The sequence below is a fragment of the Canis lupus genome, chromosome 32 (assembly GCF_011100685.1).
Source record: "Canis lupus familiaris isolate Mischka breed German Shepherd chromosome 32, alternate assembly UU_Cfam_GSD_1.0, whole genome shotgun sequence".
NCBI lineage: Eukaryota > Metazoa > Chordata > Mammalia > Carnivora > Canidae > Canis > Canis lupus.
The window spans coordinates 34,851,898-34,875,306 of record NC_049253.1 but is presented as its reverse complement, the minus strand read 5'-3'; the positions used below and the strand labels follow the sequence as shown (position 1 = coordinate 34,875,306).

General features: G+C 35.3%; 1 protein-coding gene across 6 annotated transcripts in view; it reads left to right on the top strand.

Moving 5' to 3' along the window:
- Window positions 1-22,808, top strand: part of CFAP299 (cilia and flagella associated protein 299) — a 581,386-nt gene extending 558,578 nt beyond the window's left edge. For all 6 annotated transcript variants that reach the window (XM_038582314.1, XM_038582316.1, XM_038582319.1 and 3 more), the window contains 2 exons: window positions 2,470-2,599; window positions 22,571-22,808. In XM_038582314.1, the coding sequence (XP_038438242.1) occupies window positions 2,470-2,599; window positions 22,571-22,666 (226 nt within the window). In that variant the 3' untranslated portion in view covers window positions 22,667-22,808. The remainder of the gene's footprint in view (window positions 1-2,469; window positions 2,600-22,570) is intronic.
- The last annotated feature ends 601 nt before the right edge of the window (window positions 22,809-23,409 follow it).

Below are 23,409 nucleotides of genomic sequence, written 5' to 3'. Positions count from 1 at the left end.
CTGTAAAGTTCAGAATCTCATTTATTATCTATTGATTCAGTTAATGTGTATTCAGCATCTACCATGCATCAGGTATGGGCTGAGAGGAGGTATTGGAATAGGGCAGTAAAAGCACAAACTAAGATCTTTGCTTTCATTTTCTTGGATGTTTCACAGGAATTTCAAGTTCAACATCTCCAAAACTGAACCTCTCTTCTCCCCCCAACTCCTTCTTTCTCTTGTATTTTATATCCTGGTAAATAATTCTAACCACTAAGGAATTCAAACCAGAAATCTGAGAGTAATCGTGTGCTCTCATTTTGTTGACATCCCCTTCACAACATCAAATCCACTTTTTAGTATCTTTTAAATCCAGTCCTTCATTTTTATATATAAGTACACTTTAGGATCACCTGGGCTCTGCATGTATAAAATTTGATCATTTTGTACCTACTTCATGGGGTTGGTGATAGGATTAAATGAGATAATATATTCACTAGGCTTAATACAATATTCAGTACATGGTAATTATTGAATAAATGTCAGTTGTCCTTATTAAATACTAATAATTATCAGCCCTTAGGATTGACATGGAAATTTAACCTGTTTCCCATCCTTGCCTAGAAGAACAAAAGTATTGACAATCTAAATTGCTCATCAAAAGTACCTTGTGCTATACAAATTAACTTTTTTAATATAAAGAGTTTATACATATATACATGTATACAGTCTGCCTGAACTTTAATAAAGCTTTTAACTTGAGATCTGAGTAACAAGACGGGAATGTGTGATGTAAATCATGCCACTGCAAGCACAGCTATAACTCAAGCATTTTATTGGAATTATCTATATCTATATATCTCAGAAATAATTATTTAGGGAGACAAATAAAAGGTTTAGAACCACACCTATCTCCTCTATTCCAACTTAGCAATCTTTTAACTGAACAGCCAGTAAGATGAAGGTCAAATTATCTTCTTTATTATGGAATTTGAGAATATAGCTTGGGTGCACAGTCAGATTGGCTACTAATACTTTCACTACTGAATTGAATTTATCACCACTGCTATAGGCTATTACCTTACCATTACCCTACTGGGGGCTGAGCCTACTATGATAAACTGTACTTTGGAAGGCTAGCTAATGTAAGGACCAAAAGAACCATGAATTCTCAGCTCCTTTCCTCTATTCACCAATCATGGAGCCATTCTTGCTCTCTTGGGGAGGACAGACTAAACAGACAAAGCTGGTTAGAAAACCACTTTTCCTAACTGAGAAAGTGCCTCAGAAAGGGAAGATATTCCTGTCTTGGCCATAGGAAAATAGTAGGAAAAGAGAGAAAATAGTTCTCATTAATATGCCCCCAATGATGTAAATATATGGTCAATGTAGTGAGTTCTTCCTAAGTATTGAAAAACTTGAAGGTAAACATTACGTTTTCAGATAATAGCACAAAAATTGATGCCCCAGAAAACACTATAATTCAAAGTGGGCTTAATCAATGAAATCTACTCTTTAAAAATGAATAAGGAATAATAAAAGGCAAAGCAACCCAGAAATAGGATAATACTAGGCATATCAGAAACATGTTAATATGTGAAGATATTAAGATAATATTAGGAATGTGCTAATAGGAATAAGATATGTGAAATTAATATAATTTTTACAACTCATATTGCAGTATATTAATTTTTGACAAGTAGGTATAAAACAAGACATGGAAAAAATAGGAAGTATCCATAGATCAAGCAAAAAAAAAAAAAGGATAAAATGAAAGCAATGTTGAACAGTAGAAAGAACACACGTGTGCTTTGAAACACACAAATCTGGGTTGAAATATTAGTCCTATAACATATTAGTTGCAGGGCCTTATCAATGCCAGTTGACCTCCCCTAGTATCCTTGCCTGGTTTGTGAAATGGGGGCAACTTCATATGGGTGTAGCGCTAGAATACGTCACATCATGCTGGCCTATGGTAACCTCTCACATTCACATAATTTCCTCAATCCCTGGGAAACATATTATTGGAAAATACAGCCTGAAAGAAATGATTAATTTGTTTTGAATGAAAAGAGGTGACTTAGCTTGCCTTCCAGTAAACAGTCTCTTAATACCCTGAATACTCTTAAGACCCTGAAGAATCTAAGTTGGAAGAAATACTTCAAATTGCATCACTTCTCTTCTTGACTCCCTGGGGAATATAATACTAATTCCTAGTTCCTAGAGTGTTAAAACCAGGAAATTATGCAACATTGTCATAAATGTGTATTTAAATAATTTGAGAATGATTAAATCTAATCTTTTCTGCAAGAATTTTAATCACACAGGTGTCTTACATTGTTATATAGACTATGATCCAGTTCATCTATCTTGAAACTAAACTGCCCCAAATATTTTCTGAAATGTATTTGTCAATTTTTGTTATTATATAATATTACATATTACCTATATTAATGCATATTAATTTTTAATTAATATTTATTTTTCTAGCTTTTACAACTGGGACAGTCATATTGCTGTTTGTAATTCAACTCCCAATTATCAAGTGATTGCTGATAATCCAGAAGGCTTACTTTTCAAATACAAAAGAGACAGAAAAATTCTCAATGTGGACCCAAAGGTAAGACTGCTCTTACATTTATATATCCCCCTGAATTTTATTGTATTTCTACAACTATTATTAAAACTATTATTAAAATCTATTAAATATTTGACATTCTTAAGTATTTAAATCTAGAAATAAAGGACTATGTTGAAACATAGGACATGCATTATTCTTAAAGAAACTCCAAACCTAATCAATTATCAGAAATCAATAAGGAAGAGTTTGAGGGGAATTTAAGTAGAACTCACAAGTGAGAATGCTTCTTCCAGCCTACCAGCAAAATTAGATTCAGGAAGTGGGCAATGCATTTGTGGGTTCTGATCCTGGAGATGTCCAGTACGTTTTGCTCTAAGTGGGAAGATGAATCATTTACAGAAGGGACACTCTCACCTCACAATTCTCAGAATTCTAACATCCCTTTTTATATGTGACTAACATTGAAATACACTCTTAGTGTATTTTTAAGTGCTAACTTAGAAATTATATTTTATTTAAATATTTTAAAGACATGTCCCATGATATTTTGAATTTGTTCAAGGACAAATTTTTACATCTTACATATTTTAAAAAACTGTGTTTGCATCATGACTTTTAATCATGACTTCTCATGTGTTTGGGGGTGAAGGTTAAAGGTTAAAACTTTACTTAAAGTCATAAGTACTGGGATCCCTGGGTGGCGCAGCGGTTTGGCGCCTGCCATTGGCCCAGGGCGTGATCCTGGAGACACGGGATCAAATCCCACATTGGGCTCCCGGTGCATGGAGCCTGCTTCTCCCTCTGCCTGTGTCTCTGCCCTCTCTCTCTCTCTCTCTCTCTGTGACTATCATAAATTTAAAAAAATAAAATAAAAAGTCATATGTACTTGAGTTACTTAAGTATTTTTTTAACTTTTGGAAGTCATGTTATTCATATGACAGCATCAGTCTAAAATACAAATTAAAAAAATATTCCTTCATAAGAAAAAAATAAGAATTGTATGATATAATGGGGATAGAAAAAAACAAAACAAAACAAAACAAAACAAAAAAATAATGGGGATAGAGGCAAAGATAGACCAAAGGAAAATGACCAAAGATTTTCCAAATCTTTTTAGAAATTTAAAATAAAAAAATGATTTTTGTTTCATATCCATTTAGTACAGTTTATTACCCTCCCAAAAACGCTGAAAACTACATGTTCAAAGAATGAATAAATGAAATTCTGTAGTAAGAAATGAATTGTTGGGACACCTGGGTGACTCAGTGATTGAGCATCTGCCTTTGGCTCAGAGCATGATCCTGGGGTCCTGGGGTCCGGGGATCGAGTCCCACATCGGGCTCCCCATAGGGAGCCTGCTTCTCCCTCGGCCTATGTCTCTGCCTCTCTCTGTGTGTCTTTCATGAACAAATAAATAAAATCTTTAAAAAAAAAAAAAAAAAAGACTGTTGTCTACAATCAGATACAATTCCAAATATCAGAAACTCTAACACAGTGACTTAACAGAATTGAAGCTTCTTTCTCTCCCATGTATGACTCTAGATTGTCAATCTTTCAGTGGCATCTCCACAGTCATTTAGGCCAAAGTGGCCTTCATTCTCATGGCCCAAAACAGATCTCCAGCCAAAACAACCACATTTCAGACAGAACCCATGGAGGGATTTCAGAGGCTGCAAAGGACAGCCCCTTCAGTGACTTTTAAGGAAGTTTCCCAAAAGCTACCACACAAAGGTTTACTTATATTACAAAGCAAGAGCTTAGTCACATGGCTGTGTCTATCTACTATCTACATGGAAGGCTGGGAAATGTAATCCTTATTCATCTGGTCATACATTTAGCTGAAATCAGAAGTTCTAGGAAAGAGAGAAAAGAGATTTGGGTAGACAACCAACAATTTCTGACACAACATTATTTCCTTCAAAAGAACACTACTCTTGGGGCACATGGGTGGCTCAGTAGGAGGAGCATACATACAGCTCTTGATCTTGAGATCATGAGTTCAAGCCCCATGTTGGGTTGTAGAGATTACTTAAATAATTTTTTTTTTAAAGAACACTATTCTTTTTTGGTCTCAGGTTTCTCATTGATAAAATGAAGGACTGAATCTGGATTATCATGGATTTATGAAAACTGGCACATCTTCTCTCTAGTTGTACCTCTTTCCTTCTCACAAATGGGTGTCAAAATTGAGGCAAAGTACTGGAAACCTAATAAATCACATTCACAGAGACTTTTACTCTTAAAGGGCTAAAGATAAGACACAGGCAGAGAGAGAAGCAGGCTCCATGCAGAAAGCCCGACATGGGACTCGATCCCAGGTCTCCAGGATCATGCCCTGGGCTGAAGGCAGCCCTCAACCACTGAGCCACCCGGGCTGCCCAAGATATAAAATTATTAATGGCTTCATTAAGATGTGTGAAATAAATTTTTGAATTAATTTTGAATGATATCACACTTAAACTACTTTAGGGCTCTATTTTAACTGAAGCATATACATACTTCAAGAATGTATGTCATGAATTACAGTTTTTATAGTCTTTATGGAATCATTATTGAATACAAACTGTTACTTGAACATAGTTTAAATAACTAAAACACTGAAATCCTAAATAATCAAACATGAGATTTCAAAGATTTAGTCAGCAATACATAAATTTTAACATTTTCTTCTTTGGGGGAGGGAGGTTTTCATTATAATTCCATTATAATTCAAAAGATTCATGATGAGTCTGAAAGAAAGGTATTTCCAAATCCTGGAGAAAGAATAAGAGTTTAGTTAATTAGTGATGAGAGGAAAGAATTATTAAAAGAATTAATTATAGACAAATCATTGGGTGGGACACTTGATAACATTTAGATACTTTATTTATTTAATCTTTCTTTCAAATTTACATTTTTTGAAGATAAGAACTTACAGCTGACCTACTAGAAAATAATCCTGGTTTCAGCATCAATAAACACAATTCTATGCCTTACCTTACAATTAACTGGCTTCCTGGCCTTTCGAAATTCACTTAACTTCTCAGGGTTTTCACATTCACAAATGGAAGATGTGGGTGCTTTTGTTTCCTGATCTCTAGGGTCCTTTTACAGCCCTAATTCTCAGAGATTCTGACTCAACTGGTCCCAGGCATACATTTTTTCGCAAGCAGCCAGTGAATTCTACTATAGATTATGAACCACAATTTGAGAAAAGCTTCTGCCTGAAAAGACTATAATCTCAAGAGATCTGGCACTCTGTTTTCAAACATTTGACTTCAAATAATATATAACACATATATTTTAATTTTCATGGACTAGGTATGAAATTAGTGTGTATATCTCCTACATAATTACTTACCATCTTCTAAGAGCCGTGATCCTTTTATATTTCAGGTACCCCATATAGCATCTCTTACAGACCTACAGAAAAATAAAAAATAGGCTGTCAGTTTTTAAAATTACAAATGCACAATAAGAATTGCATTTTTATACTTAATGTTTTCATTAATAATTTTATTTGAAATTCTTCCTAAAATGAACACCATAACTTATAATACTATAAGGTGCTCTAAAATACTGTAAGAACAACCCAACTAAACTCTCCTTTTCCTTTTCTTCAAGTAATCTCTTTGAAATATTTTACACTTGAAATTTTAAAAGGTCAAGATAAACAAAAGGTGGAAACTATGATAAACAGGATGTCTTTCCTTTGTACAACACAGATGTAGACTCGTTAATTCTGAAAAGTGGTCCCCATGAAACATAGTTGTTTGTGAATGGTAAGAGTGGAAAAAAAATTGTGCAGGTCTTAGAAAGAGTAATATGAGTTCATTGGTTAAGAAATTCCAAATGCAATAAGAGTTTGGTTGCATTGAAAATAGGACCACTGGCTTTCACTTCCCTGCAGCTGTAAAACATCTGGAACAAATAAAGCTAGTTTCTATTTTTGAGTGAAGAATGCTTGTCTGAATGATTCACACCCACCAAAATGTTTCCAGTGTATTATCTTTAGAAGGATTGAGTGGAAGAACTTTGCAATCACTCCCTACATTATATGAACAAATGAAAAAAATAGGCATTTTTATTTTGCTTTTAAGAAGCATTGACCATGGGAGAGTTTCAAGTCTTAGAATAATATAGGTGGTCTAAAACCTTTGTGACCTAATCAGAGAGACAGATTGTATAGAACAGTTAAAAACTGGAAAGATCTTCCTTAATGGCACCAGCTTTTCTCCCCTCCCTTCTTCCATTCACTAAATGAGAGAGGTGAGCTCATCACCTGGAAGAATGCCTGTTTAATAGACACTTAATAAGTATTCGTGGAATAAATAATTGAATGATCTCCTCCTAACACACAAAAATAATACTACACTAATTAAAAGTTGAGAAGTAGATTATGTCACTGATACTTGACATAGCAGTGATAGCCGGAATGGGAATAGACCTCATTCTATATCGATCCAAATAAGTCAGGAGAAAAATTGTGGGAATTTATCAATGGAAACAGCCAGTGTAGCCATAATTTTAAGTTTTTAAATGTTATGCAGAAATCTTAATTTTGGTATGTGCTTTCAAGTCTTGTACAAATCCAGGAATATATAATTTAAACCATCTCAAATTAAGACTTTTGAATTAGAACATGTTTTTGAGGGGTACCTGGGTGGCACAGTCAGTTGAACATCCGCCTCTTGGTTTCTGCTTAGATCATGATCTCTAAGTCATGAATTTCAGGTTTGGGGATGGAGTCCTGCATGGGGCTCCCTGCTCAGCATAGAGTCAACTTGGGACTCTTGCTACCTATACCCCTCCTACTCATGCTCTTTCTCTCTTAAATAAATAAATAAATATTTTTTAAAAATGTTTTTGATTTTTGAGTAAATTGACTCAAACATGCTTAATGACTTACTCAAAGTCACATAGTTCATTATTAGTAGAGTCTAGCAATGGAGCTTAAATATAAGTATTATGAGACACCACAAAAGATCTAAAAATGAGTAAGAGTTCAACCTTTCCCTTTATTAAGTTTATAATAGGGATATAAGAAATATAACTGCAGTATAAAGCAGAGAATGATATGCTACCAAAAGAGAGAGAGAGAGAGAGAGAGAGAGAGAGATGCCTTGGAAATTCAGTGGAAAAAAGAGATGATTTTTGATCTAGGGTAGGAGCCAGTGGAGAGGGGATGGTGAGAGGACAGCATTGGATAGTTAGGTGATAATGGAGGAGGTAATCTTTTAACTGACCTTGAAAAATGATTAGGAGTTGAACTCATAGAGATGGAGAAGCAGGCAATACCAGGAACGACCCCTGTTAGCAAAGATAAGGTTGATGGGGATAAACCAAAGGAAAGCCTAAGTAGCTCAATTTGGCTGATGTATTGGCTTGGAGAAGGAGTGCTATGGGAATTAAGCATGGAATGGTCATGAAAAGGCTTCAGTGCAGGACTGTTAAGGATCTTGGACTAGACTTAGTAGGAAATGGGGATACACCAAAGCTTCTATGCATGGAAATAACAAGATGAAAGTTATGTTGGTCTTGGTTTACGTTTTTGGGGGTTTTTTTTTAGATTTTATTTACTTATTTATTTATCTGGGAGGTGGATAGAGAATGCACATGTGAGCAGGGTTTGGGGGTGGAGGCAGGGCAGAAGGAGAGGGAGAATCCCAAGACTGAGACTCTGGGCTGGGCACGGAGCCCCACGTGGGGTTCTATCTCATGCCCCTGAGATCATGACCTGAACTGAAATCAAAAGTCAGATGCTCAACTGACTGAGCCACCTAGGCCCCCGAAAGTTATGTTTTAAGGGGATTAGAGGGACTAAATTAGGACAAAGTAGGGAGGACAAACAAGAGAAGATGCTAGCATAACTATTATCCAGGTAAAGACCAAAAGGACTAGAACTAGAGGTCCTGCGGTAATTAGCAAGTTTCTGAGTTGATGTTTTTACTATTGCTACTACCTGATCATTCAGGCAAAGGCAGAACTTAGAGAATGCACATCTATCTGGAAAAAGTAATTGAGAGGTCTCACTTTATCCCAACCTTCAGGAATGAAAGAAATAATATGAACTAGTGTTGGATGAGTATAGCAAAAAAAAAAAAGGTGAGCTGAATGAACATCAGTAAGTCTATTGCCTCTTCAATCTTCCATCCTCCTTTTCCTCATCTGATGTTTACTGAGTAACTAATAGGCACTGTGAGGTATAAAAATGAATTCTAAAAGTGGGCTTCTTGCTCTTAAAAGGTTTACTAGTTAATTGAAGGGTGGGTGAAAATACAATATGCATAGAAATGGCAAGCTATCAAGTGAGCTGAAAGGACCGAGGGAGATCTAAAGAATTGAGAGGAGATACAATTTACTCTGGACATTCAAAATGAGTTAATGAAAGAGATAACAACTGAACTGGATCTTGAGCATGGGTATGGTGAGGACATGAGGATTGGGGTAGAAGTATTCTGGTAGGCGGGAACCTCACATACATAGATGAGGAAGCACCAAGTGTGAGCCTGCATGGAAAGGGAGAGGACCCCTTTTGGTTAGAAAGGAATTGTGAGCGTGGGCCAGCTGTCAAAATCACCGAGGAAGCTTTAGAATATATTTTGGCTATCCTCATCCCCAAAGATTCTAATTTAATTGGTCCAGGTGGAAGGCCTGAGCATCTGTACTTTTCAGAAGCCTCTCTGATGATTCTAATATGTAACCATGGTTGAGATCAAGGTGTAGGAAGAAGAGGAATAGCAGAGAAATTCAGAGAGAAAATGAAACTCCAAGTGTGGAAGCCAAATCCAGTAGGCTTTTTGCCATTCTACACAGTTCAATGAGAATCTATACCATTTGTATCATGACTTAGAATCAGAATTTCTGAGTACAAAAATGGATAAGCTGTTTTGAAAGGAGGTGAAGTTATTGTTCTGTTGGCTGAACTTCATTAGTGTGTAAAAGAAAATCAGTGTGAAAAATATGAAATTCCATAGGATGGAGTCTTATTGTTACTTTGTTTAAAGTCTAATAAAGTCCACTTGAATATAGTCACTTGATAAATGGCTGATAATAAACAAGCAAACATGTTAAAAGATCTAAAAGATGCGTGGTTTTTTGGGAATCCCTGGGTGGCTCAGGGGTTTAGCGCCTGCCTTTGGCCCACAACGTGATCCTGGAGACCTGGGATCGAGTCCCATGTTGGGCTCCCTACATGGGGCCTGCTTCTCCCTCTGCCTGTGTCTCTGCCTCTGTGTGTGTGTGTGTGTGTGTCTCTCATGAATAAATAAATACAATCTTTTTTTAATTTATTTTTTATTGGTGTTCAATTTACCAACATACAGAATAACCCCCAGTGCCCGTCACCCATTCACTCCCACCCCCCGCCCTCCTCCCCTTCTACCACCCCTAGTTCGTTTCCCAGAGTTAGCAGCCTTTATGTTCTGTCTCCCTTTCTGATATTTCCCACACATTTCTTCTCCCTTCCCTTATATTCCCTTTCACTATTATTTATATTCCCCACATGAATGAGAACATATAATGTTTGTCCTTCTCCGATTGACTTACTTCACTCAGCATAATACCCTCCAGGTCCACCCATGTTGAAGCAGATGGTGGGTATTTGTCATTTCTAATAGCTGAGTAATATTCCATTGTATACATAAACCACATCTTCTTTATCCATTCATCTTTCGATGGACACCGAGGCTCCTTCCACAGTTTGGCTATTGTGGCCATTGCTGCTAGAAACATCAGGGTGCAGGTGTCCCGGCGTTTCATTGCATCTGTATCTTTGGGGTAAATCCCCAACAGTGCAATTGCTGGGTCGTAGGGCAGGTCTATTTTGAACTCTTTGAGGAACCTCCACACAGTTTTCCAGAGTGGCTGCACACTCCCACCACATTCCCACCACAGTGTAAGAGGGTTCCCTCTTCTCCGCATCCTCTCCAACATTTGTGGTTTCCTGCCTTGTTAATTTGCCCCATTTTCACTGGTGTGAGGTGGGATCTCATTGTGGTTTTAATTTGTATTTCCCTGATGGCAAGTGATGCCGAGCATTTTCTCATGTGCATGTTGGCCATGTCTATGTTTTCCTCTGTGAGATTTCTCTTCATCTCTTTTGCCCATTTCATGATTGGATTGTTTGTTTCTTTGGTGTTGAGTTTAATAAGTTCTTTACAGATCTTGGAAACTAGCCCTTTATCTGATACGTCATTTGCAAATGTCTTCTCCCATTCTGTAGGTTGACTTTGAGTTTTGTTGACTGTATCCTTTGCTGTGCAAAAGCTTCTTATCTTGATGAAGTCCCAATAGTTCATTTTTGCTTTTGTTTCTTTTGCCTTCGTGGATGTATCTTGCAAGAAGTTACTGTGGCCGAGTTCAAAAAGGGTGTTGCCTGTGTTCTCCTCTAGGATTTTGATGGAATCTTGTCTCAAATTTAGATCTTTCATCCATTTTGAGTTTATCTTTGTGTATGGTGCAAGAGAGTGGTCTAGTTTCATTCTTCTGCATGTGGATGTCCAATTTTCCCAGCACCATTTATTGAAGAGACTGTCTTTCTTCCAGTGGATACTCTTTCCTCCTTTATCGAATATTAGTTGACCATAAAGTTCAGGGTCCACTTCTGGGTTCTCTATTTTGTTCCATTGATCTATGTGTCTGTTTTTGTGCCAGTACCACACTGTCTTGATGACCACAGCTTTGTAGTACAACCTGAAATCTGGCATTGTGATGCCCCCAGATATGGTTTTCTTTTTTAAAATTCCCCTGGCTATTCGGGGTCTTTTCTGATTCCACACAAATCTTAAAATAATTTGTTCTAACTCTCTGAAGAAAGTCCATGGTATTTTGATAGGGATTGCATTAAACGTGTAAATTGCCCTGGGTAACATTGACATTTTCACAATATTAATTCTGCCAATCCATGAGCATGGAATATTTTTCCATCTCTTTGTGTCTTCCTCAATTGCTTTCAGAAGTGTTCTGTAGTTTTTAGGGTATAGATCCTTACCTCTGTGGTTAGGTTTATTCCTAGGTATCTTATGCTTTTGGGTGCAATTGTAAATGGGATTGACTCCTTAATTTCTCTTTCTTCCGTCTCATTGTTAGTCTATAGAAATGCCACTGATTTCTGGGCATTGATTTTGTATCCTGCCACGCTACCGAATTGCTGTATGAGTTCTAGCAATCTTGGGGTGGAGGCTTTTGGGTTTTCTATGTAGAGTATCATGTCATCAGGTGAAGAGGGTGAGTTTGACTTCTTCTTTGCCAATTTGAATGCCTTTAATGTCTTTTTGTTGTCTGATTGCTGAGGCTAGGACTTCCAGTACTAAAATACAATCTTTAAAAAAAAAAGATGTGTGGTTTTTATTAGATGTAGGAAATTGGTGAAACAAAATGGCACTATTATAGAATAAATCTTTCTGGATCCATCCTGAGTGTCACAGAACCTGGAAGGCACATCAATGCAGACTGTGCATTAACTTATGAGAACATATTTCTTTTCTTTTTATACATCAGTAATCCTCACTGTACAACAGTGCACCTCTAATTCAGACTCGTCCTTTTGAAGATCACAATTGTTCAAACAGAAAAATGTGCTTCTTCGGAATGCAAACTGTTATCATAGAACTTTTCATTGGTGTCCAACCCACAGTGGCTTGAGTAGAAGTGATTTTTGTCAATTCATATCATATTTTACCTTCCTCTCTCCTCACACTGGCCAATCAGAGCCCTAAACTCCACCCCAAGTGATTCAAACTGAACTGGTCTGTGGTGAAGCCCAGGAATCTGTATTTTATAAATGTATCCCTAGGTGATCCTAAAGATTATCTGGATTCAATATCCATTGTTTTGTTATTAATAAATTAGTAATAGTTTATTAGCTGTTGGTTTCATCTTATACCTTACATATGTCCATAAAGTAATCCAACTCCACTCCTCTAAAACAGGTTTTAATTCAACATTCTTAATTGTAAGTAGTCTAAATTACAGATTCCTGAGACTGTACAGAGTAGAAAGTTCAGACTGTATACCAAAGACTTCTGGATAACCTCCCCAGTAACATAACTAACCACATTAGATGCTTCCAGGAGCAAATTGCTGCTATTTTTCCTCACGTGGATCATTACAGATTGAGGTGATGGTAACCATTCATGCTATCATGGTCTCATTAAGAATCACATTATCAGTTAGGTTTGTCCATAAACTCAAATGAAACAATATATGCTACAGAAACTCATAAAGCAAAGACTGAAACATGTGGCAGGAAACTTTTCTGGTCACTTTACCATTGTATCTCCAGTACTAGCATATGGTAGATGCTCAGTAAACACCTGTGGAATGAATAAATTGAATATTAAATATTTGCTAAAGAAATGAATAGTAGAGCCAAAAATAATCCTGGAAACTTTTGAGGTTAACTTTAAAATATTTTGGGATCTTATGCACTAGAAACATATGTAGAGCTAATGCTATTTTTAGCTGAAAATTACCAGAGTAATTGACTCTGGTGCTTTTCCCTGCTTGGTAGAGGAATTAAACCTGGAGGTTCTCTGCTGAACTTTGGAGTGTTGATATTGAATAGTATCAGGGCAATGATGAAATATTAGGTCCATGAGTGAAAGAGAAAAATATTTTTATTATTTTTAAAAATAAATATATAGCATCATTGTATATTATGCAGTTACAAAAAAAAAAAGACATTCTACTTTCTTGTTCTATGAGCAAAAGAATAGGTGAACAAAGTTTAGAATTAAAAATAACCTCCACTGTTGGCAAATCGAACTTCAATAAAAAAAATAAAAAGATTCCACCAACAAAAACATAATTTTTGTTTCTTTGATTTAGAGGAAGATTCTAGTGGTATTTTATCATAGCTCCTCCCTGTTTTGTTCCTCCCAAGCAAACCCCACCCTTTGCTACTATTAGGAAAGGTGTTAATTGCCTCCTAAATGCTGCCTCCTGGTTCACTGACTACATTAAAATAAATCAATTTCCTGCCTGGGGCAGGGTTGAAATTGTTCCTCTCAAAATGGAGACCCATAACATTTCTACACCCTTGCTGCAAATGATTCCATTTTAATCTCTTGAAGCTCCACCCTCCTAGTGAAGGTTCTCAATTTTACAAACCCTCTTTTTACAGAGCTCAGGTATATTTTCTGTTGGACATTTAAGGAAAACAACAAACAACCCATACTGAAGAGAAACCTTTTAATCAAAAATATGGTTTCTTCGAAGTCTCCCACACAATGTTCCCTCAAACCCCACACAAGCTTGAATTAATGGAGCACGGGATACTGAATTACCCTACACCACTCTCCTGGCTCCTAGATTTTCCTCTGAGGCCTCTTGTAAACCTTACATTTTAACTGTGGCACAGGCCTAGTTACTAGGTAAAGCTGAGGCTTTGCCAACTTTCTGGTTTGCTGCCCAAATTACTGAATGTTTGGTCAATTATAGCCCTAAAACACCCACATACTAAGGAGCTTTTAAACATTTTTCTCCCCTGGGCAATCACCTGGTATATCTGAACTGAAAGTCTACCACATATAAATTAAGTATTTACTCAACAAACTGCTGCTAAAATCAATGGCCTTGAGGAACATATTAAAAATTACATAACAGAGCTTGACTTTTATGAATTAAAACTCCTAAAACTTAAATGCTGTGCCCTCCTCTTGACCTGAAAAACTGATTTTAATTTTATATGCCGTATTACGGAACAACCCCTTGAGATAAGGACATTGCTGTTAAGTGTCCAATGTATGAACTCATAGATGAAGTGTGGCACAAGAGAGGTGAGCTGGAGGAAAGAAAAAATTAAATATAAAAATTTGAATTACTGTTTGTATATCAGTGCTTAGTGATAAGAAAGTATAAATGATAACCCTTCACCATCCAAGCTGAATATATGCAGTGAAAAGTACACATCCCAATAAAACATACATGACAAAGAAAAAAATGCTGCTTTAAGCTTCTAACTAGACAGACAGCCTAATCAAACATTTTACCAAAGGTATAATAGGATCAGCATGGAAGTGAGAAAGGAGAAATTTGAGTAAGAGAGTTTTCACCTTAATTCATGCTCTCTTTTTCTTTCTTTCTTTCTTTCTTTCTTTCTTTCTTTCTTTCTTTCTTTCTTTCGGCAAAATTTATTGTCACAAGTCAGGTTGGGAGTATGAGAAAGAATGGAAGGTGAGGTTCCTGGCTGAATGAAATGCATGAATAAAAACAAAATAATTGTTTCCTCTGTGATTTCAAAGACCTAATAGCTAATGACAAAGAAACAGATACCAGAAAATCCATGAATCAGACATGGAGTCATTGCAGGTGCAAAAACACAGTTAAGGAATTATTTCTAATTCAAAGGGAGCATGATTTCTTCTGGATCTGTACAGTTGAACCAGTAGTCAGCTCCCATGGCTTCTTCTTAACTGTTTCCCACCCCGGCAGATGCTTATAATTTCTAAGGCATTGAAACCCCAAAGCAGAGTGAGGGATGCTGACATTAATTGGAATATGGAACACGAGAGCATGAACAGTGATCAAGGCCATTGGCAAGGGTGGAAAACTTATGTTGACAACTTCTCAATTGTTACTGATGGCTGGGATATCTCAACATAAAACACATCCAAACCAATGGCAGCCTCAATTTGGTACCCCAGAAAACTACCTCACAAGCACATGAGGCTGCTCCTGAGGATAGGTTCATAACCTTTTGGGAAGTACAATTTATTTTAAAAGTCTGATAAATTTCATGGATTTGCTCCAGAAAAATGTACATATGGCCATACACACAAAGTAGTGTAATAATAATTTAGGATATTGAAAGACCTGCATAAGTCTCTTAATTAATTTCACTTGAAACTGAAGACTTAGAGACTCTCCAGATTACCTGGGAGCAGTTGAAAGGGGCTGGAAGAATAACATAACAAGAAGGAAAGAAAGGGTCAGGAACAGCTACCAGGACTCAGGCTGGAAAAAGCTGTTAATGAGGGGCAGTAGCTAAAATGAGTTGGACCCAAATAGATCTTATCAGCTCTGTGATTAGAGCAAAACTCTTAATTTCTCTGAGCATGTTTCTACCTCTATTTTCTCATCTGTAAAATCCGTAAAAACAACCATTTCACAAAAGTTTGTCGTGGAGGTTAAATAAGAAAATGTGTTTCATGTGCCAGTAAATAGGTGGTCAGTAAATGATTATTGCTCCCTTGTGGTGTATCAACTTAGGATCAATGAAATTCCCCAAAGAATATCACTTTTCTTGCAATAAACACTGGAAATAATCTATATGCCCAGGACTGGGCAACGGTTAAATAAATTATGGTAATTGACACAGTGAAACAGCACACAGCAGTCTTAAAAAGGAGTAAAGCTATATTTAGTGACATTGATGTACTAAATCAATAGGAATAGATGTTCAAGATACATTATTAAGTGAACAAAAGCAAACTATAAAATGATGTAAATAGCATTCAACCCTAGGAAGTAGTCTTAATTTACTTAGGAATTTCTCACTTATGGACATACAGATTGGCTTCTGTTTTTCTCTCCAAGTTTAAATGAGTGTCTATAACCAAGTTTCTGATTTTGTCTTTAAGATGGATTCTTAAAATGGAAAATGCTTAATCAAAAGATACACACACACACACATATATATATAATAAAACTTTATAGAGATATTGTCAAACCACTTTGTCATTAGTATATATTTAATAAACTATTTAAGGTGACCGTTCACCATGCCCTATTTATTTTGCATACCTTTTAGACTTTGTTAATTTTATAGTTCAGACTTATTTGGGTTTTTTTTAAGATTTTATTTATTTATTCATGAGAGACAGAGAGAGAGAGAGAGAGGCAGAGACACAAGCAGAGGGAGAAGCAGGCTCCATGCCAGGAGCTCGATGTGGGACTCGATCCAGGGTCTCCAGGATCAGGCCCTGAGCCGAACGCAGGCACTAAACTGCTGAGCCACCCAGGGATCTTCCAGACTTATTTGGAATCATTTTCATTTGTTGTTATTATTAGGGATGAACATTTAGCTAGTATGTTGTATTTCTTCTTCTGTAATTGTCCTCTACACACTTTTCTATAGAGTTTTAGTAGGGTTTTCTTTTAATTAAATTTTAAGTATTCTATGTATAAAAGGTAGGAATACCTTTGTTTATCATACTTTTTAGTGACATATTATAATTTATATATCTGTTTTTTTAACTTAATGTTTTTTGACATTGAACTTTTATATAGTTTAAACTATTAGTTTCCCTCGCTGATTTTTTCTTGGCTTCCTTCAATGTTTTAAAAGATCCCTATACTAAGATTGGACAAATATTGACCTATAGTTCCTTCTAGATTAGTTTATGGTTTCCTTTATGTTTAAAATCTATAATTTTTCTGGAAAGGGAGGTGGGCGGGGGTTGGGGGTGACTGGGTGACGGGCATTGAGGGGGCACTTGACGGGATGAGCACTGGGTGTTATTCTATATGTTGGCAAATTGAACACCAATAAAAAATAAATTTATTAAAAAAATAAAATAAAATCTATAATTTTTCTAGGATTTTGTGGAATAAAGTCAGAGTCTTTTTACTTTGTTCCATCAGTTATTATTTTTCAATAATTTATAACTGTTGATCTTATCCCCATAATTTGATTTACTTATATTTTATGTTTGGCTGGGAGTCTCATCCATCTTGGGAACTAGTAATGACTTCAGGCAGTAGTAGTCTTTTAGCAGCAGCTCCTTATAGTACTATGAATTTGAAGTCAGAGTTTTCTAAGTGCTGAATTTTCTCAACCAATTGCATCATTTGCTGTTGTTGTATATGTAAGATTGTTTTTAAAACTCTTATTATCTATTGTTAAGGAATAATTTTTAAAAAAAGGTAGGATCATGATTTTCACATAGACATAAAATGAACATATGTCAAAGATTTTTAACTTATTAATTAATGAAAGATCAGCAAAATGCTATGATTGTTTTGAAGAATTCAAAGGGCAGAGATATATAAACGGTATAAAAAATTTTGAAATGAAGGGGTGCCTGAGTTCGGCTCAGGTCATGATCTCAGAATCATGAGATAGAGTCCTGTGTTCTGCTTAAGATTCTCTCTCTCCCTCTCCCTCCACCCCTCCCAATATGCGTGCATACCTGCACACACGTGTACGCATGCACACACACACACACTCTCTCTCTCTAAAAAAAAAAAAGAAGAAGAAAAAGAAAATCTGAAATGGATTCACAAATAGATGCAAAACCAGGCTGTTTATCAAGGTAAAAATCAGGGGCATTCTATGGAACACTACTTTGCATTTATACAGACATGAATTATTTGCATTATAATGAGATTTCTACAGGTTACAGAGTTGTATATCAGTTAAAGATGAGAAAACCTATGTGTATCTGAGTTGTCACAATGGCCACTATTTGATTTTTGCCCATTTCAAAGTCTCTCATAATTTTTTCTGGCAGTTCCCTTTCCTCTTTTTGTCATAAGTTCAGAGAATCATCATTCTGATAAAATAAGGCCCGTCCCATTAGATTTGCCTGGTTGTTTACATAGATACAGTAAAAGTGTCATTTTACCATATAGGACACATTAAGTTTTCTTTGTAAACTCTAAAACCATACAATTTTGAACAAATACTAAATTAAATTATGTCTGCAAGTTTTCATAAGAAATCTCAAATTGGGGATCCCTGGGTGGCGCAGCGGTTTGGCGCCTGCCTTTGGCCCAGGGCGCGATCCTGGAGACCCGGGATCGAATCCCACGTCAGGCTCCCGGTGCATGGAGCCTGCTTCTCCCTCTGCCTATGTCTCTGCCCCTCTCTCTCTCTCTCTGTATGACTATCATAAATAAAAAAATAAAAAAAAAAAAAGAAATTGTTTAAAAAAAAAAAAAAAGAAATCTCAAATTGGATTTTTAAAACCTTCTATTATTTGGTGACTTGAGGCTAGGAAACCAAGTGCAAGAAATACTCTCCACCATATTTCACCTGAAATACCTATAAATTTGAGTAAATTCCTCTTTTCTCAAGGTCCCCCAAATATACTAAGGTTACATGTACTTAATATATAATATTCTTAGATTTTCTAAGCCAAGAAATAGGCCAGGGCTTTGTAGGTATTGCTTCCATAAGTAAAATCAAACTTAATCCAGGATGAGGGGCTGTTCCTACCCGATTAAATGAGTATTGTTTTTGAATACAACATTCCAAGCAAGGCCCTGGTTTTTCAATTTGTACAATTAAACCTGATTAAAAAATAATAAGAGCAGCTTCTTTTTAAACCTATGCACATAACTAAATGACCATGGAAAGTGTAAAGTAGGTGTAGTTTCATTTAATCTTTTCTATACTTATTGAACACTCCATCTGAAATGAAGTATGTACTATATGTTCACTAATTGAATTTAAGTTAAAAAAATCCAATTATGGAGAGGCAAAAATTAGAAAATAAAATTGTTAGAGGCTATTTGGACATTTGATTAAGATAGGATCGGGGTACTAGAGAAATAATATTGAGTTTTATATAATTAATTAAATGAGTAAGATAATAAAACATTTAAAATAAATATAGATATTAGCATGGTTGTAAAGAAACATTTTTATAAGTGAGGAATCTTTGTTCTTTACTTTCTTTTATTTTTTATTTCTTTTTCTTAATCAAGAATGTAATAAATTCAACATAAAGCACAGAAAAATATTGTTACAAGATACACGTTATTTGCTACCTAGACAGATTACACAGAGATCAAAAAAATATTTTATATAGTAGGCAAAGGAATGAATCAGTAAGTAAAGAAAGCAACCCTATCAAGATAAGGCAAACTTTACAGAAATTTTCGTACATTTCATCATTTCTTTTCAAACTCAAGTACTGTAACCCAGGACAAGTAAAATTTACTTCCAAATTTGCCCTTTATTTTGCTTTTTCTGGCACAGCAATTCTCAGGATATCCATGAGCTCAAAATAATTTTTATATTAAGATGTTATTCAGCTAACATTTTAATTTGTGTTCATCATTGCTTTAGTCAAATGAATCAGTAAGTGTTTAAAAATATCTCAGTTTCAACTTCTGATTTGGTAAATATTGATGGTGATAATTCACACAAAATTTTTTTTGGAGTCCTCAGTCGCAAGATTGTACAGAGGTTCTGAAAAGGAACAAAAGGGGGAAAAGGGCCTAAAAAACATTGCTGCATATAATTATGTAGTGTATGTGTATATATAAAATCAGTACTATAGAACTTGCACTATAAGACAAAACTACTTTCTCTTTGGAACAGAAAAGCATATAGACAGTGGTTTCAGTCTGTCCCCATTACTTAGTGGAATTTCAACCACTCATGTTAATTGTGACTTTTAATCAAAGTAACTTCTATTTCAGTGAGAAAACTAGAGGTAGAAATTAACAACTGTCTTCCACAAAAAGTATTTTAGCAGAATAGCAAAATTTGTGTTGCACCTGTCTCCAGCCACACTTTTTTAAAGAGACAAAATGAACGGGGTCCATTGACATGACCCAAAGATAGGGATGTTTCATGAAATATAAGAAACAGTATATAAAGTTAAATTGTGCACTAAATGTTCAGTATTCTTAGTTAGAAATTATCTTGATATCAAATTAATATTCATCATATAATTCAACTTTATAGCAGTCTAAGGCTTTAGGTTTCCTAGAGATCTTGGGAATTATATTTAACCTGACGTATTAAATATAAAACATAAAATAAATACAATAAATAAAACATAATTACTATTGAAATAAAGTTCTCAGAATAATGATTTTATTTTACTGAATACAAATTTATATTTTTCATTATCTTAAATATTGTGTAGAAGTAATGTGAGTTTATTGGATCAGTATACCCGAGTAAGTTTAAGAAAAGCAAACCCAAGGAGAATAAAATGTATACTTCACCTAATACTGATAAATCAGACTAGAAGCTGTTTTTATTAAGCCAAAATTATTACACTGGTCTAATTTGCCAAAAATTTATCTTAATTACATGAACTTAAATATTCAAAACATTTCTGAGTTTCTATAAGAATAACTTAAAAAAAAAAAGATTGATTTATTGATCGATTTACTTCAGAGAGAAGAGAGCAGATGGGGAGGGGCGGAGGGAGAGGCAGTGAGCATCCCAAGCAATCTCCACAGAGACCTGAGCCCGACACAGAGCTTGATCCCATGACCCTGAGATCATGACCTGAGCCGAAACCAAGAGTCAGATGCCCAACCAACTGCACCACCCAGGCACCCCTATAAAAGTAACTTTTTAAGTATAGCACATATCAAGTATCAAAACTTTGATTTTCTCATTTTCCTGGAATCTTAAACATTAGCCACAGGCCAAAAGTAAACACAAAAAAATTATCAGACTATATATCAAAAAGTTGTTTCCTTTCCTGGTGAGCATGAGATTCTTAATTTGAGATCAAAAGACAAGTAGACAAAGAAAATAAAATACTAACAAATCAGATTCGCTGTTGTCTTCCATCCAAGAAAGAATAAATCTCTATAATCTATTACTCCATTTACAGGGATCACAAAATTTTGGCCACAAAACCAAAAATCTGAATCATTACTGTTACTAATGAGGAATCATTTATTGATTGTGAAAGTTATAAAAACAAAGCACATAAGTAGTAAAATGGAAAATATGTAAAGAAACAGAGGATCAGGAAAGTGAAAGTTCTGTTACAATAGGGAATTTACTTCTAGGAGCCAAGAAAAGCCCTGGTTAATTGTTTACAAGATAATTTTTTTGTAAAAGGATAAACTTACGACTCTCATACAGATACAAAATGAATGTGCCAACTATTTTGTTTAATTTCCTAAGTATAGACAGAACCAGTAAGGTAGTGGAAACAAAGGGGAATTCTAAGAGCAAAACATATGTAGGAAATAAGAAAAGTTGAAATTAATTTACAAATAGATGCAAAGTAGAACGCAATGTAGGGCAATAATGAATTAAATTTTATTGGGTACAATTAATTTGCATCTTTTGGGCAAATATATTTTGCATTATTATCAAGTTTCCACAACTTAAAGAGTTGTTAAATAGCACAAAAACCATGAAAGGCAGAAAAAAAAATTGGATGAGGGAATCACTCAAGACACCCACAATCTTTGTTTACCCATTTCAGTCTTTACGGTTTTGCTGACTCTACTTAGTAAAAAATGGGTCCAATGTTTTTTTTCTTGCTAGCACAAGAAATTAGTACCGTGGTGGCAAAGCAGGACAATTATGCCTTTACTCTACTCCCACATCGAAATGTCTTATCATCTCTTCCTATAAAAAGAAGAGAGAGCAAGAAACTTCATTCATTTGTGCATTGAATACATTGAATATTATTTTCCAATTGTAGATATTACCAACTCTTTTAGAATCTCTTCTCTCTCATCAATACCATAATAGTGAATACTTGTTCCTGCAGGAGCTCCCTAGAAGCCTAAAAGTATGATAGACTATTGTGAATAAAGATAGAAGGAGCAAATCTTTTTTCACAGATTGTAATTTGAAGGGGGGAAAAACAGTTCAATTAGTTTTTAAACAGACAAGAAGTTTCCAATTAAACCCAACATGGGCAGGTACTTCCACTAGTCTGAATCAATTGCAAACTCAAGTTCATTTTTTATTGGACAGATTTGAAATTATGATAGTATTCTTTTATATTTTAGATTTTTAGACTTTTTTTTTTTATTAATCTGTGATCATATGTGTTTAAGAAGTTCTTCCCTGGAAGTTCTGCAAAGTTAGCGATCCATGGGGTTTAGCAGAACCCAGAGAGCATAAGCCTGGGACTCTGTTTTGACCCTAGATATTTTCAGTGACATCATTACCCAGGGCGTCAAAGCTTTTGATTAGAATTATCACTACTTCTGAGAAAAAGAATCTGAGGGGAAAATAAAAATGTCTCCATGGCCATAGCATTTTGTTGTTCTGTTTGCTATAGTATTAAAGCAGGAAGAAAATTCATTTAATGCCAATCATTTGCATGATGGACTGGACTGATTAACAATATGATTTATGTATTTTAGACTTTACCAGGTGACAACTCTACTAGAACTCCTATCCAAACAGAACTCTACATTCAAGCTGTTATTTTTGACCACATTTCCAGAAGAAAGACTTAACTACTAACATGATAGATGGTCCCCTAAAGGCTTACTAAGTTTGATTGAATCCTGTAACCAGAAGCAAATTAGAATAATAAATGAATCCTGTGGCTAGAAGACAAATTAGAATAATAAAAGTTGATAAAGAATTTAGAAAAAGCATAATCTTTACTGTCTTTCTGTGGTACGTATCTTAATGTGATATGAGGTTTTTCTGAATTCCTCCCCCCCATCCCCCCCCCCACCCGAATACTGAAGCTGATTGCAACAGTTCATGGGAGAGAATCTTCTTGCTACTTATTTTGTAGCTCAGATTTTTCAAAACAAAAAATGTTCCAGGTCCTGCTATTGCCAAATATAGTGGACCAAAATCTATGCCATGTGGCAGTGCTATCTACTAAATTTGTTGAATATTGATAAGAAATCTGAAGGTGAAGAATAAGAGGAAGAAAATATGAATACAAAGTTTTTAATAGCTCCATATGAGAAAATAAAATCTGAAAAGTTCCACAAGATGATGTAGAAAATGAAGTGTTTGATATATTTATGCGACAATACGAACCCCATGACAGTGAAGCTGAGAAAATGAAATCTACAAGAAGCCAAAAGATTTTTAGAAAAGTGAGAACTTCATTAGTGAACAGGTTTTCCTGAGGTGCCCCTGCAGGTGGCTTTTGTGCAGAAAAGATATTATTCAAGAAGTCACTTGTGATTTAAAAATTAACATTTGATTCTTCCTCTTATCCCCATTCTCTTCTCTT